The sequence below is a fragment of the Ovis aries genome, chromosome 3 (assembly GCF_016772045.2).
Source record: "Ovis aries strain OAR_USU_Benz2616 breed Rambouillet chromosome 3, ARS-UI_Ramb_v3.0, whole genome shotgun sequence".
In the NCBI taxonomy this organism is placed as follows: domain Eukaryota; kingdom Metazoa; phylum Chordata; class Mammalia; order Artiodactyla; family Bovidae; genus Ovis; species Ovis aries.
In genome coordinates this window covers 175,322,056-175,348,980 of record NC_056056.1, presented here as the reverse complement: position 1 = coordinate 175,348,980, position 26,925 = coordinate 175,322,056, and the positions used below count along the sequence as shown (strand labels likewise).

General features: G+C 39.8%; 1 protein-coding gene across 3 annotated transcripts in view; it reads right to left on the bottom strand.

Moving 5' to 3' along the window:
- The window catches only part of POLR3B (RNA polymerase III subunit B), a 115,771-nt gene that overhangs the window by 87,086 nt on the left and 1,760 nt on the right, over nt 1–26,925 (bottom strand). For all 3 annotated transcript variants that reach the window (XM_004006694.5, XM_042247168.2, XM_042247167.2), the window contains exons 2-10: nt 24,555–24,587; nt 22,283–22,339; nt 22,134–22,198; nt 16,825–16,900; nt 14,883–14,983; nt 13,546–13,637; nt 11,466–11,583; nt 9,904–10,012; nt 2,639–2,761 (exon numbers count right to left, since the gene is read on the bottom strand). In XM_004006694.5, the coding sequence (XP_004006743.1) occupies nt 2,639–2,761; nt 9,904–10,012; nt 11,466–11,583; nt 13,546–13,637; nt 14,883–14,983; nt 16,825–16,900; nt 22,134–22,198; nt 22,283–22,339; nt 24,555–24,587 (774 nt within the window). The remainder of the gene's footprint in view (nt 1–2,638; nt 2,762–9,903; nt 10,013–11,465; nt 11,584–13,545; nt 13,638–14,882; nt 14,984–16,824; nt 16,901–22,133; nt 22,199–22,282; nt 22,340–24,554; nt 24,588–26,925) is intronic.

Below are 26,925 nucleotides of genomic sequence, written 5' to 3'. Positions count from 1 at the left end.
AGGACTGGAAAAGGTCAGTTTTCATTTCAATCCCAAAGAAAGGCAATGCCAAAGAATGCTCAAACTACCGTACAATTGCACTCATCTCACACACTAGCAAAGTAATGCTCCAAGTTCTCCAAGCCAGGCTTCAACAGTACGTGAACCGTGAACTTCCAGATGTTCAAGCTGGATTTAGAAAAGACAGAGGAACCAGAGATCAAATTGCCAACATTCACTGGATCATCGAAAAAGCAAGAGAGTTCCAGAAAAACATCTATTTCTGCTTTATTGACTATGCCAAAGCCTTTGACTCTGTGGATCACAATCAACTGTGGAAAATTCTGAAAAAGATGGGAATACCTGACCACCTGACTTGCTTTCTGAGAAATCTGTATGCAGGTCAAGAAGCAACAGTTAGAACTGGACATAGAACAACAGATTGGTTCCAAATAGGGAAATGAATACATCAAGGCTGTATATTGTCACCCTGGTTACTTAACTTATATGCAGAGTACATCATGAGAAACACTGGACTGGAAGAAGCACAAGCTGGAATTAAGACTGCCAGAAGAAATATCAATAACCTCAGATATCCACCCTTATGGCAGAAAGTGAAGAAGAACTAAAGAGCTTCTTGATAAAAGTGAAAGAGGAGAGTGAAAAAGTTGGCTTAAAATTCAACATTCAGAAAACTAAGATTATGGCATCTGGTCCCATCATTTCATGGCAAATAGATGGGGAAACAGTGGAAACAGTGATAGATTTTATTTTGGGGGGTTCCAAAATCACTGCAGATGGTGACTGCAGCCATTAAATTAAAAGACACTTACTCCTTGGAAGAAAAATTATGACAAACCTAGACAGCTGAATAACAAGCAGACACATTGACAACCAAGGTCCATCTAGTCAAAGCTATGGTTTTTCTAGCAGTCACGTATGGATGTGAGAGCTGGACTATAAAGAAAGCTGAGCGCCAACGAATTGATGCTTTTAAACTGCAGTGTCGGAGAAGACTCTTGAGAATCCCTCAGATAGCAAGGAGATCCAACCAGTCCATCCTAAAGGCAATCGGTCCTGAATATTCTTTGGAAGGACCGATGCTGAAGCTGAAACTCCAATACTTTGGCCATCTGATATGAGGAACTGACTCATCTGAGAAGATCCTGATGCTGGGAAAGATTGAAGGTAGGAGAAGAGGACGACAGAGGATGAGATGATTGAATGGCATCACCGAATCAATGGATGTGAGTTTGAGGAAACTCCAGGAATTGGTGATGGACAGGGAGGCCTGGCATGTTGTAGTCCATGGGGTCACAAAGAGTCGGACACAACTGAGTGACTGAACTGAACTGAAATTGAAACTTCTCCTGATGCTGCCTGCCTGATAACTAGAGTTGACTGGTTAATTAACTACAGAAAAAGAAGGCGGCAGTGCTAAGAATAATTCTTACTATTTTCTGCTTTGGAATTTATGTGTACTTACATATGACAATCAATCTTCCTAAATGTTTGGTTCAGTCTATGAAAATATCAGGACTCATTTCATTTTTCAGAACATATACAACAGATATAAGGAAAATGCTATCTCTAAAAACATCCTGGGTGACAAGAAAAAAGCAGCATGGAGTTTATACCTTATTTAAGCAACCTAACAGAATAGACAATGTATACATGGATAAATAAGAACTGCCCATTGTGCTTCTCTATAGTAGGGAAATCCTACCTACCAGGATGGCTATGAGGAAGGTCACTACTGATTTATACTTAGCAAAGCACCTTACTAACATGTAACTAAAAATCCTGAGTATGGCTACGAGGGCTACCTGTGACATGGGAAGGGAAGTCTAATTATTTTGATTATGTTTAGCACATATAAAGGGGCTTCCAAGGTGGCTCATTTGTAAAGAATTCACCTGCCAAGAAGGAGATGTGGGTTCGATCCCTGGTTCAGGAAGATCCCCTGGAAAAGGAAATGGCAACCCACTTCAGTATTTTGCCTGGGAAATCCTACTGACAGAGGAGCCTGGAGGCTACAGTCCATGGGATTGCAGAGTCAGACAGGACTTAGTGACTAAACAACAACAAAGCATATATACAGTTCCCTATCTTCATCTTTGGTCCTAAAATCCACAGGTTCCAGCTGGAAGTGCTTAAGGCAGGGCAATGAAGGCTCTGCAGTGGCAAATGGGTTCTGAGCCTGGGTCTTTCTTGCTGGAAACATTGAAAATTCAGCAAAAGGGATAGAGACCACATACAACTGGATGCTGAAAGCAACTCGAAGCAGGGAATAAAAAGGAATACTAAAGAGAAAGACGTAAAAAAAAAAAAAAAGCTTTCTACACTAGAGGTGCTGTAGTTTAAAAAACTGTGTCACCAGGCAAATACAGAAGAGTACTTGCTATTTATACATTAGAACAAAAGCCTCTTGGTCCCTCCGCTTCTAAGTTGGACACCAAAGCTGATAATTTGTCTAGGCAGACTCCTCCAATCTCTCAAATAATGAGCCAAAGAAGCTCCTTGACCACTACTCCCATCTCCCCAACATCCACCCCAAGTCTCCACCCCCAAGTCACTGCATCTGATGCTTTAGCGACGAGCAGTATTAAATCGCCAATTAATTCCTTTTCGTAGTGAAGGACAACGTGAAAAGACACACCTGCATCTGTGTGAAAATCTGAGCTTTCTGGCACTCTTCCAGACTGGGCCCAAACGCAGCCATCACGTGCTCCTCTGTTCCGATCATCTGCACAATTTCCTGGTCACTCTCAACACCCATGGCCTAGGAAGGGAAGAAAAGATAGAAAGAGTGTGGGCTTTGTGTTAACTCACTGACATTTGCTTATGCTAATTTGGCATTGTTTGTGGGTATTACTTCTAAGCAAAAGCTAGCTCTTTTCTCAGAAACGGTGCCATCTGGCATTGGCAGTCACAGCCCAAGCTGCAGAAGAACCTGAAACAGAAATTTTGATGAGGAAGAAGAAAAACAAACATTCTCAAGCACTTTCTGCATGTGTACTATCTCCTACAATTTATAAGTATCCAAGGAAGTGGGGCGGTAGAGTGGAGACCCTGGTCACAATTACAAAGACAAACTGAAAAAAGAGAAAACAAAACAAAAGCAGTAAATCAGAAAATATGCGTGGCGGGAAATAAACAGAACCCTCAAAGAGTTTTGCCCCAAGATTTTCTGAGAACTGTCAAATCATGCACCTTTAGGCTCAAAGAATTTTTCCTAGAGGATGTTTTACCTCACTATTCTAGAGATATCAAGCTCTACTTTCTGTAGGTTTTTAATGAGATTTTTATAAAACCAAGAACACCATTAGGTTTTAAAAACCCATTTAAGTGTTTCAAGGTGGCAGCCAGCAACGCAGGTCTTTGTAGATTCCACATGGTCGTCCTAAGGCTCACTCCTTCACACATTTGCCTGGCATTCTGCCACATTAAGAAAAAGAGCATAATCTGACTAAACCTATCCTGGCAGAAAAGTAATCCACTTCTAAGCAGTTAGGGGAAAAGTTACGTTTGTATTCAAATTCTTCCTTTACCTACGCAGAGAAAAGAGAACCAGGGGTACTCATCTATTAAACTTTGACGGTCTAGTTCTTAGCTCTTTTCCACACACAAGACAGGGTAAATCAAATTCTGAGTCTGATGCAGAACACGGACAGCATCACTCTGGGCACAATGGAAGGGACATCTCTTCAAAGTTGACAGAGAATGTCAACAGGCCTGACGACCGCTATTGCACATCACCTCCTCCACCTGACTTTCTTCATTTCTGTCATGACAGGGCAAACCAGGTCCCTTGCAGCTCCACATTCCACCACTCTGCATTTGAATTTTAATAGTCTGTATCATACAAATTCAATTTGGATATCTTAGGATCAGATGTAAGCTTACTGAAAGTTTCGAAGCTTGCTAGGACAGTTGCTGTTGTTCAGTTGCTCAGTGGTGTCCGACTCTTTGCGACCCCATGGACTGCAGCACACCAAGCTCCCCTGTCCTTCACCATCTACCAGAGTTTGCTCAAACTCATGTCCTTTTAGTCGTGATGCCATCCAACCATCTCATCCTCTGTTGTCCCCTTCTCCTCCAGCCTTCAGTCTTTCCCAGTATCAGGGTCTTTTCCAGTGAGTCAGCTCTTTCTATCAGGTGGCCAAAGTATTGAGGCTTCAGCTTCAGCATCAGTCCTTCCTTCAGGATTGACTGGTTTGATCTCCTTGCAGTCCAACAGACTCAAGTGTCTTCTCTAGCACCACGATTTGAAAGCATCAGTTCTTTGGTGCTCAGCCTTCTTTATAGTCCAACTCTCACATCCATACATGACTACTGGAAAAAGCATAGCTTGGACCATATGGACCTTTGCCAGCAAAGTAATGTCTCTGCTTTTTAATATGCTGTCTAGGTTTGTCATAGTTTTTCTTCCAAGGAGCAAATGTCTTTTAGTTTTGTGGCTGCAGTCACCATCCACAGTGATTATGGAGCCAAGAAAAGAAAATCTGTCACTGTTTCCACTTCTTCCCCATCTATTTGCCATGAAGTGATGGGACCGGATGCCATGATCTTAGTTTTTTGAACGTTGAGTTTTAAGCCAACTTTTTCACTCTCTTCTTTCACCCTCATCAAGATGCACCTCTGCTTGGGTACAGGCTAAACTTAATGACTCACTTCTACAGATAAAAGGTAGAAACCACCGTATGACTCTGGAGCCTGGGTCACAAAGGTACTGCAGCTTCTTGCTGGCTCCTCTGGGGACCAGTGGCCATGTCATGGAGACACTCCAGCTCCCATGAAAGGGCCAGCAGTGAGGAGCCAGGCCTCTTACCCTGATAGTCAGCCACCTCCAGCTCCAATCCAGTCTTCAGATGACTGAAGCCTTAGCTGACACCTCGCCTCATGAAAGACCCTGAGCCAGGACTAAGTCTAGCAAGGCCCAAAGCCCTGACCAACAGAGACTCTGCTGCAATTGTTACTCAGCACAGATAACTAATGAACCAACTTTGGTGGTTAAATCCACTAAACTTAATATTTTAAGCGTACAGCTTGTTTTGAAAAATTTTTTTGTTTCGTGAACAAAATGAAGAAGTTTTGAGGATACAAACCTTTTTTTTATATGCTAATTTTCACATCAGTTTTCATGTCTTTTTTATCTCTGATACAATGCATTTATTCAAATGGACACTAGACAGCAACTCTAAACACTACACAAATTCATTAAAACACAGTCTTCCTGGGACTTCCCTTGTGGTCCAGTGGTTAAGAATCCACCTTTCAATGCAGGGGACAAGGGTTTGATCCCTGGTCAGGGAACGAAGATCCCACGTGCAATGGAGCTACTAAGGCTACGTGAACTAGAGAAGCCTGTGTGCCTCCATGAAGACCCAGTACAGTCAAAAAAAGAAAACACACACACATTTAGTCTTTCATGGATTAAAGAAGAACAATTCTAAAAAATTATCAGCTCTAATTTTAAAAAAGAACATCCTAGATTATCCTTTATCCAAACACAGAGTTGCATCTACTCTGGTGGTGATGGCATATATCTGGTACCATCTACCCTTTGTGGTCTGCCAAGGAGCCACTCAGAAATAACAGATGACAGTTCTGTATGAAAAACCAGTTAGAATATGTTAATTTTTACCTGTTAATCTCTCAAAATAATGGGTTTCATGAAATCAACATATTTTTACAAAAACAACACTAAGGCAATAAATAGTTTGCAGTCATCTTTCTCTAAAATCTTGAATGTAAAACTTTGTACCTTAGGAGTCTCACTTCTCAGGGAAAGCCCAAACACTGAAGAAAACCAAACAAACAAACAAACAAAAAACAACCCCACACTAAAGGAGATGAGATCTGTGTAGAAAAAGCACCAAACCAAGGAGGCAAAACAATACAGCAGGAAAAGGCTTCGCTGAAACAAACAGAATCCTAGCGCTGAAGCAGCAGATGCATTCTGGGCCAGTCCCCTTTCGTTCAGCAAGACAACACCTCAACCACGTGAAGGTCACCGTTCGTCACCTTAATACTTTGTAGCTCAGTAATCTCCAAGCCAAAAAGAGAGTGTTCTTGATTGTCTCTTTTGGTGTTTAATAATAATGAAAGAGTCTTCCCTTGAAGCTGCCACTTCAAGCTGCCCTGATGCTGATCTAAGGAGCAAGTCTATAATTGCACAAAACTCTCGAGCAGCCTAACATGAATCTAAACAGACTGCTTAGGCCTTCCAAATATTTTTAAGCTATGAAACAAAGATATGTCACACAGTAAATGACACCATATATGCAGAAAGAATCTGTGGCAGAGCTTAGCTCTAAAAGCCCTAAACTCTTCCTATATCAGATCACTGAAACACACAGTGATAACTCAGTCAGGTCATCATCAATAGTGCTCCAGCTCCAAAGATGGAAGTGACTTTATGACTATTTAGCCTTCGGAAGTCACAGCTACAAATAAATGACATATTGCTATGGAAACGACAGCAAAATGCCCAACCATTTTGCTCTACAGACATAATTTAGACATCTGAAAACCAGCTTTATCTGGAACTCTGTACTCCAGATATCTGAAATCATTTCACCTAACGAATAAGTCAAAAGTGAAGTCTATTCAATAATCTCATGAAAAAACAGCAGAGATAATACGTTTCCACAGAAGGTCACCCAGTCTGGCGATCAGCGATAACAACAAAAATAAGGGGACATGCTCTTTAAAAAGTCGCAGGAAGTCTTCTCCTTGGATATCCACTCAGTGTTTTTTAGAGACAGAAAGCAGAATACTAATGAGCAGAAGAGAATGATACGCAAGCTGATGGTGATATGTTGCAACATATCATGTGAAGAAGGGAAAACGGTAAGTTCTTAAAATATCTAACATTCAGAAACCAGAGATTTTTCTTTAGACAGAAGTCAACCTATCATTACCAGAAGCAGTCCACACAGATAACAAAAGAACTGCATTCGCTCACTTGAACTCTGTAATTTTTTTCTCTTTAAAGACCAAAAATTTCAAAATTATGCAATGCCCAGCCCCCTTGATATCTGTCCTTTTTTTCCATAAAAATCTTCAGGCTGCAGATGCCGTCACAGCACAATTGCTGAATACTGAGGCGTACAAAAAATAAAAGTGGGGAAGATTCATGGGCAGCAGAACCTTTGTTGTGATTCAAGTCCATAAATAAGGCTGATCTAGGTCTTAAAAGCTTTATCCATCATATTCAGACTCAGCATGGAGTCTGGAAACCCTGCTGCTTCTGTCACTTTTAGCCAATTGTTGGCTACAATCAACAACCATCAAGTTCTAATGACTGTCAAGGTCTATGTTAGGGCCACACAACACAAAAAGAGAAATGATGTGACTTTTCTGGTAGCCTACTTTATTTTCCTGGGCTTCTGACATTAAATGTGTAGAGGACTCACTAAAAAGAAACCATTGTCTTTCTACGCAGTCTACTTTGCAAAAAATATATTATCTCATTTGCTCTTTAAAGAACCCCACCTTAGGTAAAAGGCTCACTTCAGATGAGTTATCCAAGACTCAGGAAGACTGGGAAATCTATCCAAGGCCACAGAGACTAGTCAGTGAAGAGACTGGAAATCAACCTGGATCTGCCAATATTCATTCTGTGCTGCCTCCCAAATGGGAAGGTCTTAACAGTGGTTAATAAGCAAGTTCATTAAAACAACTCTATAGTGAGAGACCTAAAAAAAGTGACTATGTGTGACCAATGTATTCATTTGACCTAAAATTTTCAAATATTTATTTTAGTTAGTATACACTGCTGATTAAAATGTAATGAATACATTTAGGGGAAAAATTAAACAATGTGTACAAGTTTTTAAATATATATATAATCCCACTCCCAGGAATTAAGTCTCAAAAAACAATCAGCAACACATACAAACATGTATGTATAAGGACGCCCAGTGCTGTGCATGAGTGAAAATTTAGGGAAAAAAGATACCTACATGTCCCACTATAGGAATTTGCTTAAGTAGATTATATTATATACATGGATTCTATACAATACCTAGTAAAAATAATGATATGGATTTTATTTATAGATGAGGAAAGTTATTCAAAATTCATTGCTAGGTGAAAAAAGTAAAATAAAATCAATGTGTATATTTCAAAAGCAAAGGAAAAAAGGTCTTAAAAAACTTTATCCAATGTTGTTACACTTTTTAGTAACTTTCTCAATTCAACGTAAGGACTATTTTACAATCAGAAAGGGAAAAGCTGGAAATCTCAACTACTGGCTGCATAAAAATGCACATTATTAACTTATAGCCCCATTCTAGAAAGGATTTAAGTCAGCTATGAATATATGTATACATTTACAACATAATATTAAATTTGACAGAAAAAAACTGTCTCACCAAACTTTTGTCATCTACCCAAGTAAAGTATTTAAAAGTTTTCTGGGTTTAATGCATCCATGTGTCTAATGATCCATTTTCCACATGAGTGACATAACAGTATCTGCATTATAATTAACTTATAATTTCTGGTCTAGGGAAAACAGTCCTACACATCTTTATAAGCTCTGAAATTGTCCATAAAAGTCCTTCTGATGCATGGTAACATACTGCCCTCTGCTGGAGATGTAATTTCACATAGGTAAAATTTATCCACTAAACCTCACTCTGTACACAAGATACTGCGTTGGGCAATGTGGGATTCCCTTCAAGAAAAGACAGAATTACTTTGTCTTTTACAAAAATTATAATTACAAATAACATAAACTTCAAAGAAAGGTAATAAGTAAATTTTAAAATTCTCAGTGGACATGAGTTTGAGCAAGCTCCAGGAGATGGTGATGGACAGGGAAGCCTGCTGTGCTGCAGTCCATGGGGTTGCAGAGAGTTGGATATAACTGAGTGACTGAACAGTAAATACCACTAAAACATTATTTCTACAGGAAAACGTCTTTTGGGTTCTAAGTCAACAATTCACAGAGAAGATGTTAAAAATCAGATTTAGCTTAAAGATTCGTTATCTATGAAAAAATTCACAGGAATCCCAAAGTCCATAAAAAAAGAACAAAAGACTCAGATTATCCTCTTTGACCTAGAAAATTACACTTCTAGAAACTTTGCCTACAGATATCCTTGCCCTGTATAAAATATTACAGCAGCTTTGAAATAGCAAGAGCTGTGTGTCCATTGATAAGACAATGGTTAAATAATGGTATACCTATAAATGGAACCATTAAAAAAAAACACTAGCTGTATATGAACTAATAAAACTCTATCTTCAAGATGTAAGTTACCAAAAAAAAAAAGAAAAAGCGAAGTGCAAAATAGGGTGCAGTGTATGTAAGTGAAAGTGAAAGAAAGTGAAATCGCTCACTCGTGTCCAACTCTCTGAACCCCGTGGGACTGTAGCCTACCAGGCTCTTCTGTCCATTGGATTTTCCAGGCAACAGTACTGGAGTGGGCTGCCATTTCCTTCTCCAATGTAAGTAAAAACAAAAAAAGAAACCTACAACATACTCAGGTGCTGTACATGCATAGACTAGCTCTACAGGGATGCACCAGAAACCAGTGTTCCTGGGTAGGACAACTGTGTTTTTAGGTACAGGTGGGTGAGAGGCCTACTCATTACTATACATCCTTTCGTATCTTTGGAATTCCTTATTGTGTTTCCATTTTAAAGAATAGATCACTACTTTTAAAAATACCCGAACCCCAGCCTCACTAGCTTTCAATTTATATTACATGCCTGATAATTCCTCTATGTCACAGATCTTTACATTCCTACAACTCCTTGTGCTCAATTTTCTACCTATATATGAAAATAAACCATAAAAACTTTATAACTTTCAGAAGATATCTGCAGGCTCAATTTTTCTAACCTACATATAAAAATAAAAGTATAAAAGAATTCTTTATAATTTTCAAATGATACTTGCAGACTCACCTTAAATATGATGACAATGGGTATATCTTCTGACAAAGTATTATGTCTCAAATAAAACCGTCCTTGTTTCACAGCCATATTGGTTCTGCTTTTTTTCTCATGAGTAGAGCTGTAAGAAAACACAGTTGGTTAAACTACATCCCCACCTAGTTTCGAGCTAGTAACATGCAAGAGCAATAACTACTAATCAATAAGATTCCAGTGATCAGCAACGATCAGTAAGGTCCTTCCAAACATGTACCTTTTAAAGACACACAACTCCTCTCCAGCCTCCTCTGCCACTTCCATGAACATTTTAGAACACTAGAATTGTTTCTTTAGCTGTGAGATTATGACAGAAGTTCTGTGGGTGAATAAGCAACAATCACCAATTCATTTTAACCTACTTTACTTTGATTCCACCTGAACTGCTTTGTTCAAATATGGGATATATTTCTGACCAATTTTATACATTTGAAAAGAAAAACTTTAAAATGAGCCTATACCACAATGGAAAACCACAAGGAAATGAAAGAATACTATGAATTTTTAAATTAATAATTCAATAAAACATACTATAGTTTCGGTATACAGTGAAGCCAAAAGAAACTAAGGACTCTCCTATTGATATCTCAGCTGAAACTCTTCTGATGGATTTAAAAACATTTCCCAGCTTTAACCCACCACAATAACAACACATACTGATCACCTATTACATACTGTGCACTGTTATTCACTCTATGAACATTGGCTCTAATCTCCTACACACTAACACTTATTTTGCAGTGTTGTCCCTAAATCATGTATGAAAGAAACCAAGGCTTAGAGAAGTTAAATATTGTAATTTCGCCCCCAAGTGCCTCACGGCTAGTAAACAACTGTGGGATTCAAATCCTGATTGCCCTGGCTTCAAAAGCTGCGTACAACAGGAAGATGTGGGTTGCAGAATTATTACATCTTGATCCAAATGCTGGCTTCCTCTGATGGTCAATGTCACCCTGTGAGCAAGGCCTGTTACTCACCTGAAAATAACAGCACTTATCTTGGAGGGCAGAGGTGACGAATATATATAACACACCTAATACACTCTCTGGCTCCTACTAACTGTTCAACAAATGGGCACTATTGTTAGTGTCTCTTCACCAGACAGAAAAATTCAGAAACTCTAAGCTGAGCCGTTCATTATAAGTCATCAGAAGAGAAACTCTATTTCATACTGACATCTTACCCATGCCACATAACTTTTATTCCCAGAACTTTTAACTTTTTTAAAAAGTTCCTTTAACGCTGTGTTAGTCACTCAGTGTCCAACTCTTTGTGACTCCATGGACTGCAGCCAAGTTCAACTTGGATAAAATAACTAATGGCCTTCTGAACAATGTCTCGCACTTTTCATTACCAAAAATTTTAAATCAGTACTCTATGACACAGGCTTACACAATCAATTGAATGCTTGATAGTTTAAATATCACACTCCCTGTTATAGAAGAGAAATAACAGGCTACCTCTGTATTCAGTGATCACCATCTGACACCAATGGGATGATCAATATTTTGCAAGAACAACAACTCTGCCATCCATACCTGGTAACTGAAGCACCCACAGCCCCTTTTCTGTCGGCCTCCACAATGATCCTGTTCTTAGACAGTTGCTCTTGGATAAGAATAACTTTTTCTACTCCTTTAACGATGAAGTAGCCTCCTGCCAGAGGGAAACAAGAAAAGCATCACCAGCCGTTTTTCCAACAGCATGACTGAGCAATGGCAGTGAGCTCCTAGTCTTTCTACTGGGTTGGCCAAAAGGTTAATTTGTATTTTTCTATAACATCTTAGAGGAAAATCCAAATGAACTTATCAGCTGACTCAATACCATCGCCTTATGGTGCTGAGAGATAGTAGTCCAGTAGTGTCTGACTCTTTGCGACCCCATGGATTGTAGCCTGTCAGGCTCCTCTGTCCATGGAATTCTCCAGACAAGAATACTGGAGTAGGCTGCCATTTCCTTAATTTAAAGGGGTTTGTCAATATTGTTTTACAAATTGTTAACAGTCTCAGCACATGATTTAAACAAATGAGCCACAAGATAAATTTCTGGAGGACAGGAATGCATCTTATTGGTCTATGGATCATCAGGACCTGACATATGAGAAGTGAGTGAAAAAAAAAAGCCAAATAAATTAGTCTTCAGATTTCATAAGCACAGAAATAACTGACAATCTTCAATATAAATTAACATTCGCTCCAAGTTTTCTAACAAATCATTGACACTGGCAGATTAAGATCAGGTTTCCAAAATATAGTCTATACTTGACAAAACTCATAAAACATTATGTTATGCTTTTTTGCACACAATTCAGAATGGGATAAAGTGAGACTGTTTTACCTTCAGAATATAAGCAAAAACAAGGCAATATATTTGATTTATGGAACATCTTATTATTGCTCTAGTAAAGCCACATTCTGTGTTATCCTCTTTCTAAAACCTTCTGGGATTCTACATCAGTCGCTCAGTCATGTCCAACTTTTTGTGACCCCATGGTCTATACAGTCCATGGAATTCTCCAGGCCGGAATATTGGAGTGGGTAGCCTTTCCCTTCCCAACCCAGGGATCAAACCCAGGTCTCCCACACTGCAGGAGAATTCTTTACCAGCTGAGCCACAAAGGAAGCCTAAGAATACTGGAGTGGGTGGCCTATTCCCTCCCCAGTGAATCTTCCCAAGCCAGGAATTGAACCAGGGTCTCCTGCATTGCAGGCAGATTCTTTACCAACTGAGCTATCAGGGATGCAATATATGCAACTATAAAGGAACTAGATTAACCATTAACTAAATCAAAGTGAAACATGAATTAAGGAATTAAAAGAACATTCTGTAAACTGCTGAGCATGAAGCTTAAAAAAAACTGCCTAGAAATAAGTACGAAAATATAACTTTAAAAAATTTAAACAGAAGACTCATTTTTTGCCCAGATATGGCATTCAAAACAGCCAGAAGTGAGCTACTTGTGTCTTTTCAGATGAGATAGACAAAGAACTTCATGAGGTTATTTTTGAATTTTTAAGCATACCAAAAAACACCATCAAGCAAAGAGACAGCCTGATAAACCACAGCAATAAACCAGAAGGTCCTGGGTGTTCACTGGAAGGACTGATGTTGAAGCTGAAACTCCAGTATATTGGCCACCTGATGCGAAGAGCCGACTCATTTGAAAAGATCCTGATGTTGGGAAAGATTGAGGGCAGGAGGAGAAGGGGACGACAGAGGATGAGACAGTTGGATGGCATCACTGACTCAATGGACATGGGTTTGGGTGAATTCCGGGAGTTGGTGATGGGACAGGGAGGCCTGGCGTACTGCAGTTCATGGGGTCGCAAAGAGTCGGACGTGACTGAGCAACTGAACTGAACTGAACTGAGGTATTAGAGTTTTAAGCCTGAAATAAAAGAGGAAACAACATATCTTTAAAAATACAGACTAACAGAATAAAGTTGGAACCAAACTGTTATATGTTTTGCAAACAAAATTTTATCCTAATTCACTAAAAGAAGAAAGGCTGATCTTGTTTCTGAGAAAAAATGGTAAATCAACAGCAAAAGTAAAACAAAAGTTAAAAAAAAAAAAAAAGGAAGGAAATGGAGGGGAAATCTAAGAAATCACACCTACCTGGATCTAAAGGACATTCATTCAGTTTAGCAAATTCTGCTGGTGTTTTTCCTGTAAGAACACAGTTTGAACTACGCAGCATTATGGGCATTCTGTTTAAAATAAAACAAAAAGAAAATATATTCAGATGGTCACTGGCAAAAAGGCTGAACAGAACACAAGCTGGCCAGTGCACACACCACTGAGGGATCTGCATTCCTGTCAAGACATTTGAGGAAAGGCAGAGGGATGGTATTGCGGTAGAGAGCTGAGCGAAATGAAGTTATGTCCTCAGGCACACTGTTTTTCTGGTACAGATATCAAAAACCCAAATCCATGGTTCCCTCCAACTTTGCAGACAAGCCTGAGTGACAGTCAACAAATGGCAGCAAGTCTTCATTCGTGGAAAACAAAGTGGCTCGCCTTAGTCATGTAGAAATAGCACTATGAATCAAAGTGTAAGGAACCAGAGACTCAGAACTAACCAGGAGGTTCTGAAAAAGAGCTAAGATTTAACTGGACACAAGTATGGTCCATTTATAAGAGAATTTCTTCTAACACTGATAAAAGTTGTGCTAAAACAAAGATTAATATTTTTTTAATATCCCGATTTCTTTTTCTAAGTGAAGAATGAGGAGAATGTAGCCAAGTGAGCAATGTCCTAAGTATCTTCTATTTACCTGATAGAGGTACCAGCATAGCACACGACACTAACAGGTAGCTGGTGCATATTTGATGAACAAATGGATGTTTATTGAGCTCTTGGCTTAGTAATAAACAAATGCATGTTTATTAAGTTATTTTGAGGCAAGGGGCAACACTTGAGTGGCAATTATTTGCATTGTGTTTAAAGTCTAACATCATTATTAACCACACAATATTGCGGATCTGGTCCATTTCTACAGGAGAGTGGATACACTTCCCTAATTAGGAAAAGCAGGCAGCAAAAATGCCAGCTGGTGCTATCATTTCCAAACTTGTCCTGGGCAAATAACTTCTTCCCTAAATACTGCTATGAACATTCACTCTTCCAAGAAAACTCAAAATATGTAAAAATCCATCAAGAAGACTGGCCCAGGAGAGTTGAATGAAATGCTATCTTACCTAGTGCTTCCCTAACAGCCTGGAGTTATAGGAGGAAATGGAAGCAGTTTCCTTAACCTCACAATTGAAACACAACAACGTGATGAACGCTACTCCAAGTGTTTTACATATACTGACTCATTGGACCCATAAAGCAACCCGGTGAAGGAGACTCCATTCCCCCACATTTCAGATGAGAGAATGGGGTAAGGAGAGTGTCGGCACTGCTCAGGGGTCACCTCACAGGGCACGACACAGGCAGCGTCAGGCCTCACCTGCCAATGGGTAAGGCATTACGGATGATCCTCTGGCTGCCTCGGGTGTACTCGATATCCACTGTGATGGGAGCGGAGTACGTCATGTCCCGCAATCGGCACTGGAAGAGAATCACACAATCACTGCTCCTCCTCTGGGGAAAGAATGGGTCCCAACAGCCTCGAAGAGCCAATCTCAAGCAGTAGTAAGGTCCATGCTGGACTCTGACCTCTCCATGATACCCAGCTGCCCGCGTGCTTCCTTAAGGGAACTGGGAGTTATGACCTTACCTTCTCCGTGAGGGGACAATGCCAATCATGGATCTAGACATTGCCACAGCATCCCTGCCTCTGACAGCCCAGAAATGGGACAATAAATCTTGGACTGAGTCTCTTCTCCCTGACCTGATGTTATCACCAGTCTCCTTCCACATCTCTGAAGCCGTTAGATCCTTCTTTACAAAGTGGGACCTTGGAAAGTCATCAGTGGCTTACTCAGAACAGTTAACAACCAGTTCAGTGACTGAACACACACATATAATTGAAGTATGTACACACACAAACTAAAAAAATTAAACTGTATCTCCTTGTCTTCTTCAAATAAACTAAACTATATCATAAAATTCCTTTGCAAGTGGCATGTCAGAGCATGAATCACTCAAACTCATCATTCTAACAGTTTCTGAATCACTTGCAGAACTTTTGGAATGGTTGGTGCGAGCTTTACTTTTACATGGCCATGACTCACTAAGTGATGCCCTGACATGGGCCATGATTGGACACAGGAAACCCACCAGAATCTTCCGAAGACTTCTCTATTATATTGAAGGTCATCAGATGGCTTGTGGTCTCAAAAAGAGAATTCCTCTGAACCTCAGTCATATAATTCATGATGCTGAATTCTCTCTTGGGCTTTTACTAAACCAAAGACAGATATAAACTTTTTTCTAGCCTAATTGTGCCTAGGGTTTTCAAATAGTCACTTCAGTTGTGTCCAATACTTTGTGACCCCATGGACTGTAGCCCGCCAGGTTCTTCTATCCATGAAATTCTCCATGCAAGAACACGGGAGTGGGTTGTGCCCACTCCAGTTAAGTGCCATTTCCTTCTCCAGGGGATCTTCCTAACCCAGGGACAGAAACCCGGGTCTCCCACATTGCAGGCAGATTCTCCACTGTCTGAGCTACCAGTAAAGCCCTATTATTGACCAGTAAGCATTGCTTACACCATTCATTTAATTAGATCAAGCCTTCTTCAGGCCTGACAGAAAGTGGGCTGGCATGATGGTTAGTGTGGACTCTGGCCTGTGTTCAAATCCTGGCTCTACCAAGTAAGTTTTAAATAAACTTTCTGTATCTCAGTCATGTGAGTAACTTTAATTCCTAAAAGTATGAATATGTATTTTAGAATGGTGCTGGTATAGCGTACTATATAAGTATTATCTTGTTTTCTTTTTTTAGTAAAACTAAAGTAATACCCATGATAGGCAGATATTCATGGTCTTAACAATCCCTTCTAATGGGAACGAAACTGGACAGGGCCACAAAACTACCTGAGGGCTCCCCTGTGCCCCTCGGGCGCTCTCCGCTACCAACAGGAATAGAGCTGTACGGCAGAGCCTGCAATATCTGCACCCCAAGCCTCGCTGGGCCCCATGACTGCCTGCCCACCCGGCTCGCTCACGCTCCCCATCTCTCCAAGAGTCACAATCCCTCCAAGAAATCTTTGTGTCCTCTTTCTCTAACTGCAGCAACACCCATGAGTTTTCTTCAATGTCAGGAGGAATTATTGTGACAGCTGCAGCCTCAGCCTTCTTGAACTACTTTGAACTCTTTGTCTTCTCCCTTTTCGGAGAATATATTTTTCCCCTAGCTTTAAATCATTTTTTTAAGAAGATATTTTAAGGGCATTGACTCTTCCAATTGAGCCAAACAAATCCAATTAAATTATGATTGGTAATTACCTCATGAGGGGACACTGGTCTAGTTACGTTGAAGCTTTCTTCAACATCAGGGAGCCCGACATAGATATTAAGATATCTGAAAGGCAAGTTATTCCAGAATCAATTATACTTCTTCAAAGAACATATAAACAATCAAGCTATTTTCCTTCTAAATACGACATTACACTTTTGACAAATGCTTATTTTGCAGAGGATGGCAAACTAAAAAATTACAATTGGAGATCCTGAAGTCACAGAACACACGGTTTACAAAAGAGAGGAAATACCATCAAGCTGACTTTTTAAAAAAATACAGTAAATCTCTCTACAAAAATACTGAAATTATAGCTCCCTAAAAATGATACTTATGGAAAAAAGCAAATGCAAGAGTATCTATAGTTTGCTACCATTCTTGTAAGAAAGGCAACATACAAATATTCGTAAATTTTATTCTCACAGAGTGATGAATTAACAATTCTGAAACTACTTTCTATATATCCTAGGACTGAATGAACAATAAGTATAGCTCTGTCTACTGAGATTTCAGTACCCAAATCTTGCTGTCTAAAATACTACTCTCCAAAAGAGGAGACTAAGGATGCTTGGAGAAGTGATTGATTCCAGGCTGGAACAGGGAAATACTACATGAACCACATCTCATGGTAAAAGAAAGCAAAGGAGTGCCCAAAACAGGGGCATGTTAAAAGGTCAAATCTATGGAAGCTTCCTGCGGTTGAATCTGGGACTATTTGAGAAATAAAATAATGACAGCACTAGATTATGATGCAAATAATAAAATAACTATCTATGAGTTCATATTGATTTAAATAAAATTACAATAGAATAGGAAAGACTAGAGATCTCCTCAAGAAAATTAGAGATACCAAGGGAACATTTCATACAAAGATGGGCTCAATAAAGGACAGAAATGGTATGGACCTAACAGAAGCAGAAGATATTAAGAAGAGATGGCAAGAATACACAGAAGAACTGTACAAAAAGGATCTTCATGACCCAGATAATCACGATGATGTGATCACTTCCCTAGAGTCAAACATCTGGGAATGCTAAGTCAAGAGGGCCTTAGGAAGTATCAGTGTGAACAAAGCTAGTGGAGGTGATGGAATTCCAGTTGAGCTATTTCAAATCCTAAAAGATGATGCTGTGAAAGTGCTACACTCAGTTCAGTTCAGTTCAATTGCTCAGTCGTGTCCAACTCTTTTCGACCCCATGAGTCGCAGCACGTCAGGCCTCCCTGTCTATCACCAACCCCCGGAGTTCACTCAGACTCACGTCCATCGAGTCCGTGATGCCATCCAGCCATCTCATCCTCTGTCGTCCCCTTCTCCACCTGCCCACAATTCCCCCCAGCATCAGAGTCTTTTCCAATGAGTCAACTCTTCGCATGAGGTGGCCAAAGTACTGGAGTTTCAGCTTCAGCATCATTCCTTCCAAAGAAATCCCAGGGCTGATCTCCTTCAGAATGGATTGGTTGGATCTCCTTGCAGTCCAAGGGACTCTCAAGAGTCTTCTCCAACACCACAGTTCAAAAGCATCAAATTCTTCGGTGCTCAGCTTTCTTTATAGTCCAACTCTCATATCCATACATGACCACTGGAACAACCATAGCCTTGATGAGACAGACCTTTGTTGACAAAGTAATGTCTCTGCTTTTTAATATGCTGTCTAGGTTGGTCATAACTTTGCTTCCAAGGAGTAAGCGTCTTTTAATTTCATAGCTGCAGTCACCATCTGTAGTGATTTTGGAGCCCAGAAAAATAAAGTCAGCCACTGTTTCCAGTTATTTCCCCATCCCATAAAGTGATGGGACCAGATACCATGATCTTAGTTTTCTGAATGTTGAGCTTTAAGCCAACTTTTTCACTTTCCTCTTTCATGTTCATCAAGAGGCTTTTTAGTTCCTCTTCACTTTCTGCCATAAGGGTGGTGTCATCTGCATATCTGAGGTTATTGCTATTTCTCCTGGCAATCTTGATTCCAGCTTGTGCTTCTTCCAGCCCAACGTTTCTCATGATGTACTCTGGACAGAAGTTAAATAAGCAGGGTGACAATATACAGCCTTGATGTATTCCTTTTCCTTTTTGGAACCAGTCTGTTGTTCCATGTCCAGTTCTAACTTTTGCTTCCTGACCTGCATATAGGTTTCTCATGAGGCAGGTCAGGTGGTCTGTATTCCCATCTCTTTCAGAAGTTTCCACAGTTGATTGTGATCCACACAGTCAAAGACTTTGGCATAGTCAATAAAGCAGAAATAGATGTTTTTCTGGAACTCTCTTCCTTTTCGATGATCCAGCAGATGTTGGCAATTTGATCTCTGGTTCCTCTACCTTTTCTAAAACCAGCTTGAACATCAGGAAGTTCACGGTTCATGTATTGCTGAAGCCTGGTTGGAGAATTTTGAGCATTTCTTTACTAGCATGTGAGATGAGTGTAATTGTGTGGTAGTTTGAGCATTCTTTGGCATTGCCTTTCTTTGAGATTGGAATGAAAACTGACCTTTTCCAGTCCTGTGGTCACTGCTGAGTTTTCCAAATATGCTGGCATATTGAGTGCAGCACTTTCACAGCATCATCTTTCAGGATTTGAAATAGCTCCGCTGGAATTCCATCACCTCCACTAGCTTTGTTCATAGTGATACTTTCTAAGGCCCACTTGACTTCACATTCCAGGATATCTGGCTCTAGGTGAGTGATCACACCATCATGATTATCTGGGTCATGAAGATCTTTTTTGTACAGTTCTTCTGTGTATTCTTGCCACCTCTTCTTAATATCTTCTGCTTCTGTTAGGTCCAGACCATTTCTGTCCTTTACCGAGGCCATCTTTCCATGAAATGTTCCCTTTGTATCTCTAATTTTCTTGAAGAGATCTCTAGTCTTTCCCATTCTGTTGTTTTCCTCTATTTCTCTGCATTGATCGCTGAAGAAGGCTTTCTTATCTCTTCTTGCTATTCTTTGGAACTCTGCATTTAGATGCTTATATCTTTCCTTTTCTCCTTTGCTTTTTCCCTCTCTTCTTTTCACAGCTATTTGTAAGGCCTCCCCAGACAGCCATTTTGCTTTCCTGCATTTCTTTTCCATGGGGATGGTCTTGATCCCTGTCTTCTGTACAATGTCACGAACCTCATTCCATAGTTCATCAGGCACTCTGTCTATCAGATCTAGCCCCTTAAATCTATTTCTCACTTCCACTGTATAATCACAAGGGATTTGATTTAGGTCATACCTGAATGGTCTAGTGGTTTTCCCTACTTTCTTCAATTTAAGTCTGAATCTGGCAATAAGGAGTTCATGATCTGAGCCACAGTCAGCTCCTGGTCTCGTTTTCGCTGACTGTATAGAGCTTCTCCATCTTTGGCTGCAAAGAATATAATCAATCTAATTTTGGTGTTGATCATCTGGTGATATCCATGTGTAGAGTCTTCTTTTGTGTTGTTGGAAGAGGGTGTTTGCTATGACCAGTGCGTTCTCTTGACAAAATTCTATTAGCCTTTGCCCTGTTTCATTCCGTACTCCAAGGCCAAATTTGCCTGTTACTCCAGGTGTTTCTTGACTTCCTACTTTTGCATTCCAGTCCCCTATAATGTAAAGGACAACTGTTTTGGGTGTTAGTTCTAAAAGGTCTGGTCCCATCACTTAATGACAAATAGATGGGGAAGCAATGGAAACAGTGACAGATTTTACCTTTTGGGCTCCAAAATCAGTGCAGATGGGGACTGCAGCCATAAAATTAAAAGATGTTGCTCCTTGGAAGGAAAAGTTATAACCAACCTAGACAGCTTATTAAAAAGCAGAGACATTACTTGCCAACAAAGGTCTGTCTAGTCAAAGCTATGGTTTTTCCAGTAGTCATGTATGGATGTGAGAGTTGGACTATAAAGAAGGCTGAGCACCAAAGAATTGATGCTTTTGAACTGTGGTGTTGGAGAAGACTCTTGAGAGTCCCTTGAACTGCAAGAAGTTTCAACCAGTCCATTCTAAAGGAAAGCAGGTCCTGAATATACATTGGAAGGACTGATGCTGAAGCTGAAACTGCAATACTTTGGCCACCTGATGTGAAGAACTAACTTATGAAAAGACTCTGATGCTGGGAAAGATTAAAGGAGGGAGGAGAAGGTAACAACAGAGGATGGGATGGTTGGATGGCATCACCGACTCAATAGACAACAGTTTGAGTAAACTCTGGGAGCTGGTGACGGACAGGAAGGCCTGGTGTGCTGCAGTCCATGGGGTTGCAAAGAGTCAGACATGACAGCGACTGGACTGAACTAAACTGAACTGAACAGAAAGAAACTGAGGGGAAGAAAAAAAGCTCTTCTCACAGTAGAATTCTTACATTAATGTAGAAGGAATGATAGAAAAAGATACTGGCCACTAGATAAACACCGAAGTAATCACTTTTAAAGGTAAAAACCACCAATGCATGCTAAAGTAGTGGGTAAAATAGTATGACAAATAAGACACTTGCATAGTCTCAAAGGATCACCCTGTAAGACTGTGATGGATTACTAAAGGAAAGATAGTAACTTTACTGTGGAGAAACCTGGAAGGTACCACCTTAACCAAATAAACAAAGTTAAAATCACCAATAATAAAACAGATTGACAGCTATTACCACCTGATATGGTGCAGTAAGAGCAACACAAAGCATCACTTCTGAGGCCAAAAAGGCATAAACCAATGTAGCCATGAGCGAACGCACACACTCAAACTGTGAGGACCTTTCACAGAACAACTGACCAGAATTCTTCAAAAGTGTCAAGGTCAAAAACATGTCAAGGTCACGTGCAAGACCACGACTAAGAGAACTTGAGCAACTGGCACAGGTTGGAGAAGACGAAGGAGACCTATGCCACCTGGACCTAATGCAGGTCCTGGATTGAATCCCAGTCCAGGTAAATGACATTTGCCGGAAACCTGAGATTAGTTGACAGTACTGTATCAGTGCTGATTTCCCAGTGTGGCTAATTGTGCTATGCCTACATAAGATGTTAACATCAGCATAAACTGGGTGAAGGGTAACATTGGAACTCTGTCTTATTTTTGTAATTCTTTAAGTCTATAAAATTGTTTTTAAAAAAGGCTTAAACCTAAGTTTCAGTAACTTTTCACTCATAACTACTTGTTATCATTAGCTTACCAATTAAAAATTGAATATTTGATAATTATCTTCCTATTCAAAACAAAAAAGGAGAATTATATTAAAAGAATTTTGATAGCAACTACAATCACTGTTAAAAAAAGTCAGATAGACACACAAAAATGTTAAACATGATCAAAATAGCAAACTAAGAGTAGTTGGTTCCTTACTTTAAGTACCACATGGGGTCAGCATCACTTGTAACCTTTTCATTGGCTTTCATTATTTTCTTTATCTGCAATGGAAAGAGTAACATGAGGAAAGACTCTGGCTTCCAGTTCATTTGTAATCATATCCTTTCCCAAGATTTGATGCTTACCTCTACATTAATGAAATAGTTAAATGAATCTATATGCTGTTTCACAAGGCCTTTCACCTAAATGGATAAAAAATAAAAGCAGGTTAGCAACAAAATAGCAGATTACACAAAGGGCTTAACCTGATCTATAAATTTTCCCCAAGACCAAAGTGACCACAAAAAATCCATACATTTTACTTGGCAAAACTTTCTATTTTCACGTCCTCATTCCATTTCTCCTCCATCTTACTAGAACACTCTCAAACTTTCCTCCCTGAAAAACAACTTGACGTTTGGAATTCAAGATATATACCTAATGACTCCCCATGAGCTAACAAATTAGGCAAGAAAGAAAATCCAAGAAAAAAATATAGCAATCAAGCATCATGTCTCCAACCCTCAAACAATGCCTATTTTCTTTTTTTCTTGCTCCTATGTAAGTGATTTTATGATTTCCCCATATCTGGTCTTTCATATCACTTTTAGAAGAATGAGGGGGAAAAATAAGGATCTCTATTAAGGAAACCAAAAATAAATGCATTTAAAATTGAAAGCAAGGTGAATCCCAGGGACCAACAAACAGATCAGCTCCAGTGACTGCCTTTCATCTCAAAAGTCAGTACAGCTACACAGACAGTGCTGTGTGCTGCTATGAAAAACCCTGAAAGGCTAAACACAGATTCCAAAGTCTTAGGATTTAAAAGGACTGTAACGTGTTCAACTTTTTACATTAATGTTCAAACATAATTAGTTCAACACTTCTAGAATACACTCAACAGAAAGCATCACAGGGCCTCTGCTTTAATTACACCTCTTTTGAGGGATCTCACTGGCTTACTAAGCAGTTATCCCATTTTGAAATAGTCCTGATTGTTGGGGGAAAAATTCACTCTGATAATGATCTCTAGTCTAACATCCTGCAGTTTCCCCCCCATGGGCTTAATGTCTTTTCTGGAGAAAATGTCTTCTCCACCACAGTCCATTTAGTTATCACATCTCTTTTACGTCCTCTCTTCCAGGCTGAAGAGGCTCTTCCACTATTTCTCACAGACATGCTTTCCAGACTCTTCAGCAGCCCATGGACCGTAAAAACTGGTCAGAAATCTGCCCTTGACAATTCCCAGCCTCATCTGCCAGCATGCTCCCTTCTGCCAATAATACAGAACTAAGATGGAAAAAACCTGACTCATTTTTCAACCCTCTTTTCTTTCACTGAGCATAATGCTTCCAAGAGCATCCACATTGTAGCATGTATTGGCACTTTCTATTGCCAAAAACATTGCATTGTATGGATATATCATATTTCATTTAGCCATCCATCATTTGGTATTCGAGTTGTTTCTATTTTTGGCTATTATAAATAATGCTGCTATGAACATCTGTGTACAAGTTTTTGCATGGACATACGTTTTTGTTTCTCTTGAGTAAATACCTAGGAGTAGAATTGCAGCATCATACAGTAACTATATGTTTAACCATCTGATGAACTGCCAGGCTGTTTCCCAAAGCGGCTATATCTCCATCAGTAGACTGTGAGGGTTCCAATTGCTCCACATCCCCACCAACATTTGTTATTGTCTTTCTTTCTTCACTATAGCCATCCTACTGGGTGTCAAGTGGTCTCTCATTGTGGAACCTGCTACTATTTAGCATAAGCACTTTAAAACTGAAATTCAATGATAACAGGAACCTTATAATCTGTACTTCCTTTGTCTGAACCACTCATCCACTCCAGCCAAGCAGACTGGACTCTGTTTTCAACAGACCCCATGGATCCTCCTCTTGAGGTCTTTTATTAAGCCATGCTCCCCACATCCTACCTTTCGGCTTAGGTAAATTCCTTTCCTCTTGTTGTTGTTGTTTAGTTTGCTAAGTTGTATCTGACTCTTTTGCAATCCCATGGACTGCACTCTGCCAGGCCACTGAGCCAACTGGGAAGTCCTCCCCTCCTCTGAGGATGTGGTTTATGTCTCACCTCCTTTAGGAGGCCCTTTCTGACCACCTGTGGCATCAATCTTCTGCCAGCAGCACTTTGGTTTGTACACTTTGGTTTGTATTATTCCTATGCCAAGTGACAATGTAAACTACTTCCTACCTCTAAAATTAGATTACAATCCCCTACCTAGTACTTTATGGACAGGGTTACTGCCTTATAATTTCTCATATTTCTAAAACTTAGAAAAGTGCACAGTTGTACAAAGTCAAAAAATGTTGGTGATAAAAATTTAATTTTAAAAAAGGCTTATTTCTTGACTCTTGATTGGAAAAATAACTGTTATTAGATATTAATTACCTTTAAAAATGCTGGAAGCAGCCGCCATTTTTCCTGTGAATCAGAACAATAAAAGTATCAGAACTCTGTGTCAGTGATCACAATATTTTCATGAGGTTATTTTAATGTAACAAAAGTGACTTACTTTATCGCAGTAAGCAAAAGAAAGTAAGTGGAAACAGAAAGAACAATTTTTACATTGTAACCTTTTTATGGAAATCATATATGTACTGTACATGTACATGCATACAAACATATGCATACACACAAGCATATATAAACCAGAGATTTCTTAAACAGAATATACTTTAATCCCAATTTGATGACTCAAGCACTTTTCATCTTTATTTTATTCTCATGACTCTTCCTGAGTAAGCAGGGTTTGCCAGTTTGAGAAAGGGAAAGTATCAGTAAGTTTCAGAGAGTTTGGTTTAAACCCAAAGGGAGTTCTTTCTCCCTCCTATTTTCTCTCAACTAGCACCTGGTCAGAGCCCAGGCTGAAGAAAGATATCACCCGGTGTTCACCTATTTACCCGGTGTTCACCTATTTACCCGGTGTTCACCTATTTAAACAGCTATGAACTAACTGCCACGTTCAGCTCTTAGGCCTGCTCTTCACACCTTCCTGAGGTTGTAAACAGCCTATCATGATATAACTCTTCATGAGTGGTATCTAATCTGTTCATGGGAAATCTGACAAATGGTTAGAACTGAGTCTAAAGTAAGAAAACACAGTTTCTGAGTAAGAGCCCAAGGATCATGTAAGACCTTGTGAGAAACTGTAAAATTTTTTTGACTTTGGGCAACAGAGAAGTGCTGGAAGGTTTTGAGCAAGAGTGACAAGGTGATGTGGTCCATTTTAACTGATCACTCCAGCTGCTGGGGTGAGAAAAGACAAGGTTAGAAGCAGAGGGATCATTTAGGAGTTTCCTGCAATACTCTAGGCTGATAACAATACAGGTAGTGAGAAACTGTTGCCTAGGAAAACACGATGTGAAGTTAGAGTCAACAGGACTTGATAGTATATGAGATGCAGGAATCTGAGAAAGACAAACGGAGACTGACACCTTAGTGCTGCCATTTCTGGAGATGAGGAGGCAGGGATGCTGCTGAGGCAGCCCCTTTAGTCTGAAGGGGCGACCAGGAGTTTGGCTGGGGGTATGTTAAATTTGAGATATCCATTAGACATGCAGGTGGAGATGCCAAATAGACAACAAATGAGTCTGGAACTTGGGAAGAGTGGCCTGGAGATCTAAGTCAGGGGAAGTCAGCAGACGGACAGGAGTGGAAGTCATGAAACAGATAAGACCATCTACGGAGTGTAGGTGGAGAGGAGCTCCATGAAGCTGAGATCAAAAACACTCCAACACTTGGAGCAGCAGAAAGCACACTGAGCAAGAGAGATCGAGGAGTGGCCAGAGAGGGAGGCAGACAATCTGGAAAACGGAAAAACATTTTTTAAGAAATGATAAGTGGGGGCAGGGGTAAATAGAAAATCTCTATACCTTCCTCTCAATTTTGCTCTGAACCTAAAACTGCTCTTTAAAAAAGTCATCTTTAAAGAAAACAAAAATTTTTTTAATTGAAGGATAACTGCTTTTACAGAATTTTACTGGTTTCTACCAAACATCAACACACACACACACACACACACACACACACACACACACACACAAGAAATGACTCTAGCAAAACTAATCTATGATGACAGAAATCAAATGGTGGTGTAGGGCTTAAACTGAAAAGGGCACTTTCTGCAACGATGAAAATGTTCCATATCCTGTATGGGGTGGTAGTTACTTGGGTATACATAACTGTAAAAACTAATGTAAATGAACACTAACTAAGTACTTCTGCATTTTACTGGATGTAAATCTACAAACAATGAAAGACAGACCAAAATGGACTACATGAGGAGAGTAGAAAGAGCTTGAGGAGCTGGAGTGGAGAGGGGGCAGGTGGGAAGAAACAAGCTAGAGAAGTAAGTGGTAGCCAGATTGAGAAAAGCCTTACCAATATGGTAAAGATTAGATTTTTTTTTTTTTGCCCTGAGAGCAATGGGCAGACTGAAGAATTTTAACCAATGGAGCAATATGAATATATCTGCATGTTTAAACTGATGGCCCTGGTGACAGAGTAGAGAATAATGGGACGAGTAAGAAGCCAAGGAAGTAACAGATGACAGTGGCTGGCTTGGAGAACAGGGGGAATGCCAGAACTGAGTACATTTTGTAGTCGGGGCCCTTAAGATGGGATGGTGGACTGGATGCAGAGGGTCAGAAAGAGGAACTTTTATTTCTAAATCAGAAGACTGAAAATACGTTTCTGGTCCCTTCATTGCTGTGCAGATTCAGAGAAGAAACAGAAATCCTGCAGCTCTCTGGAAAAGCAG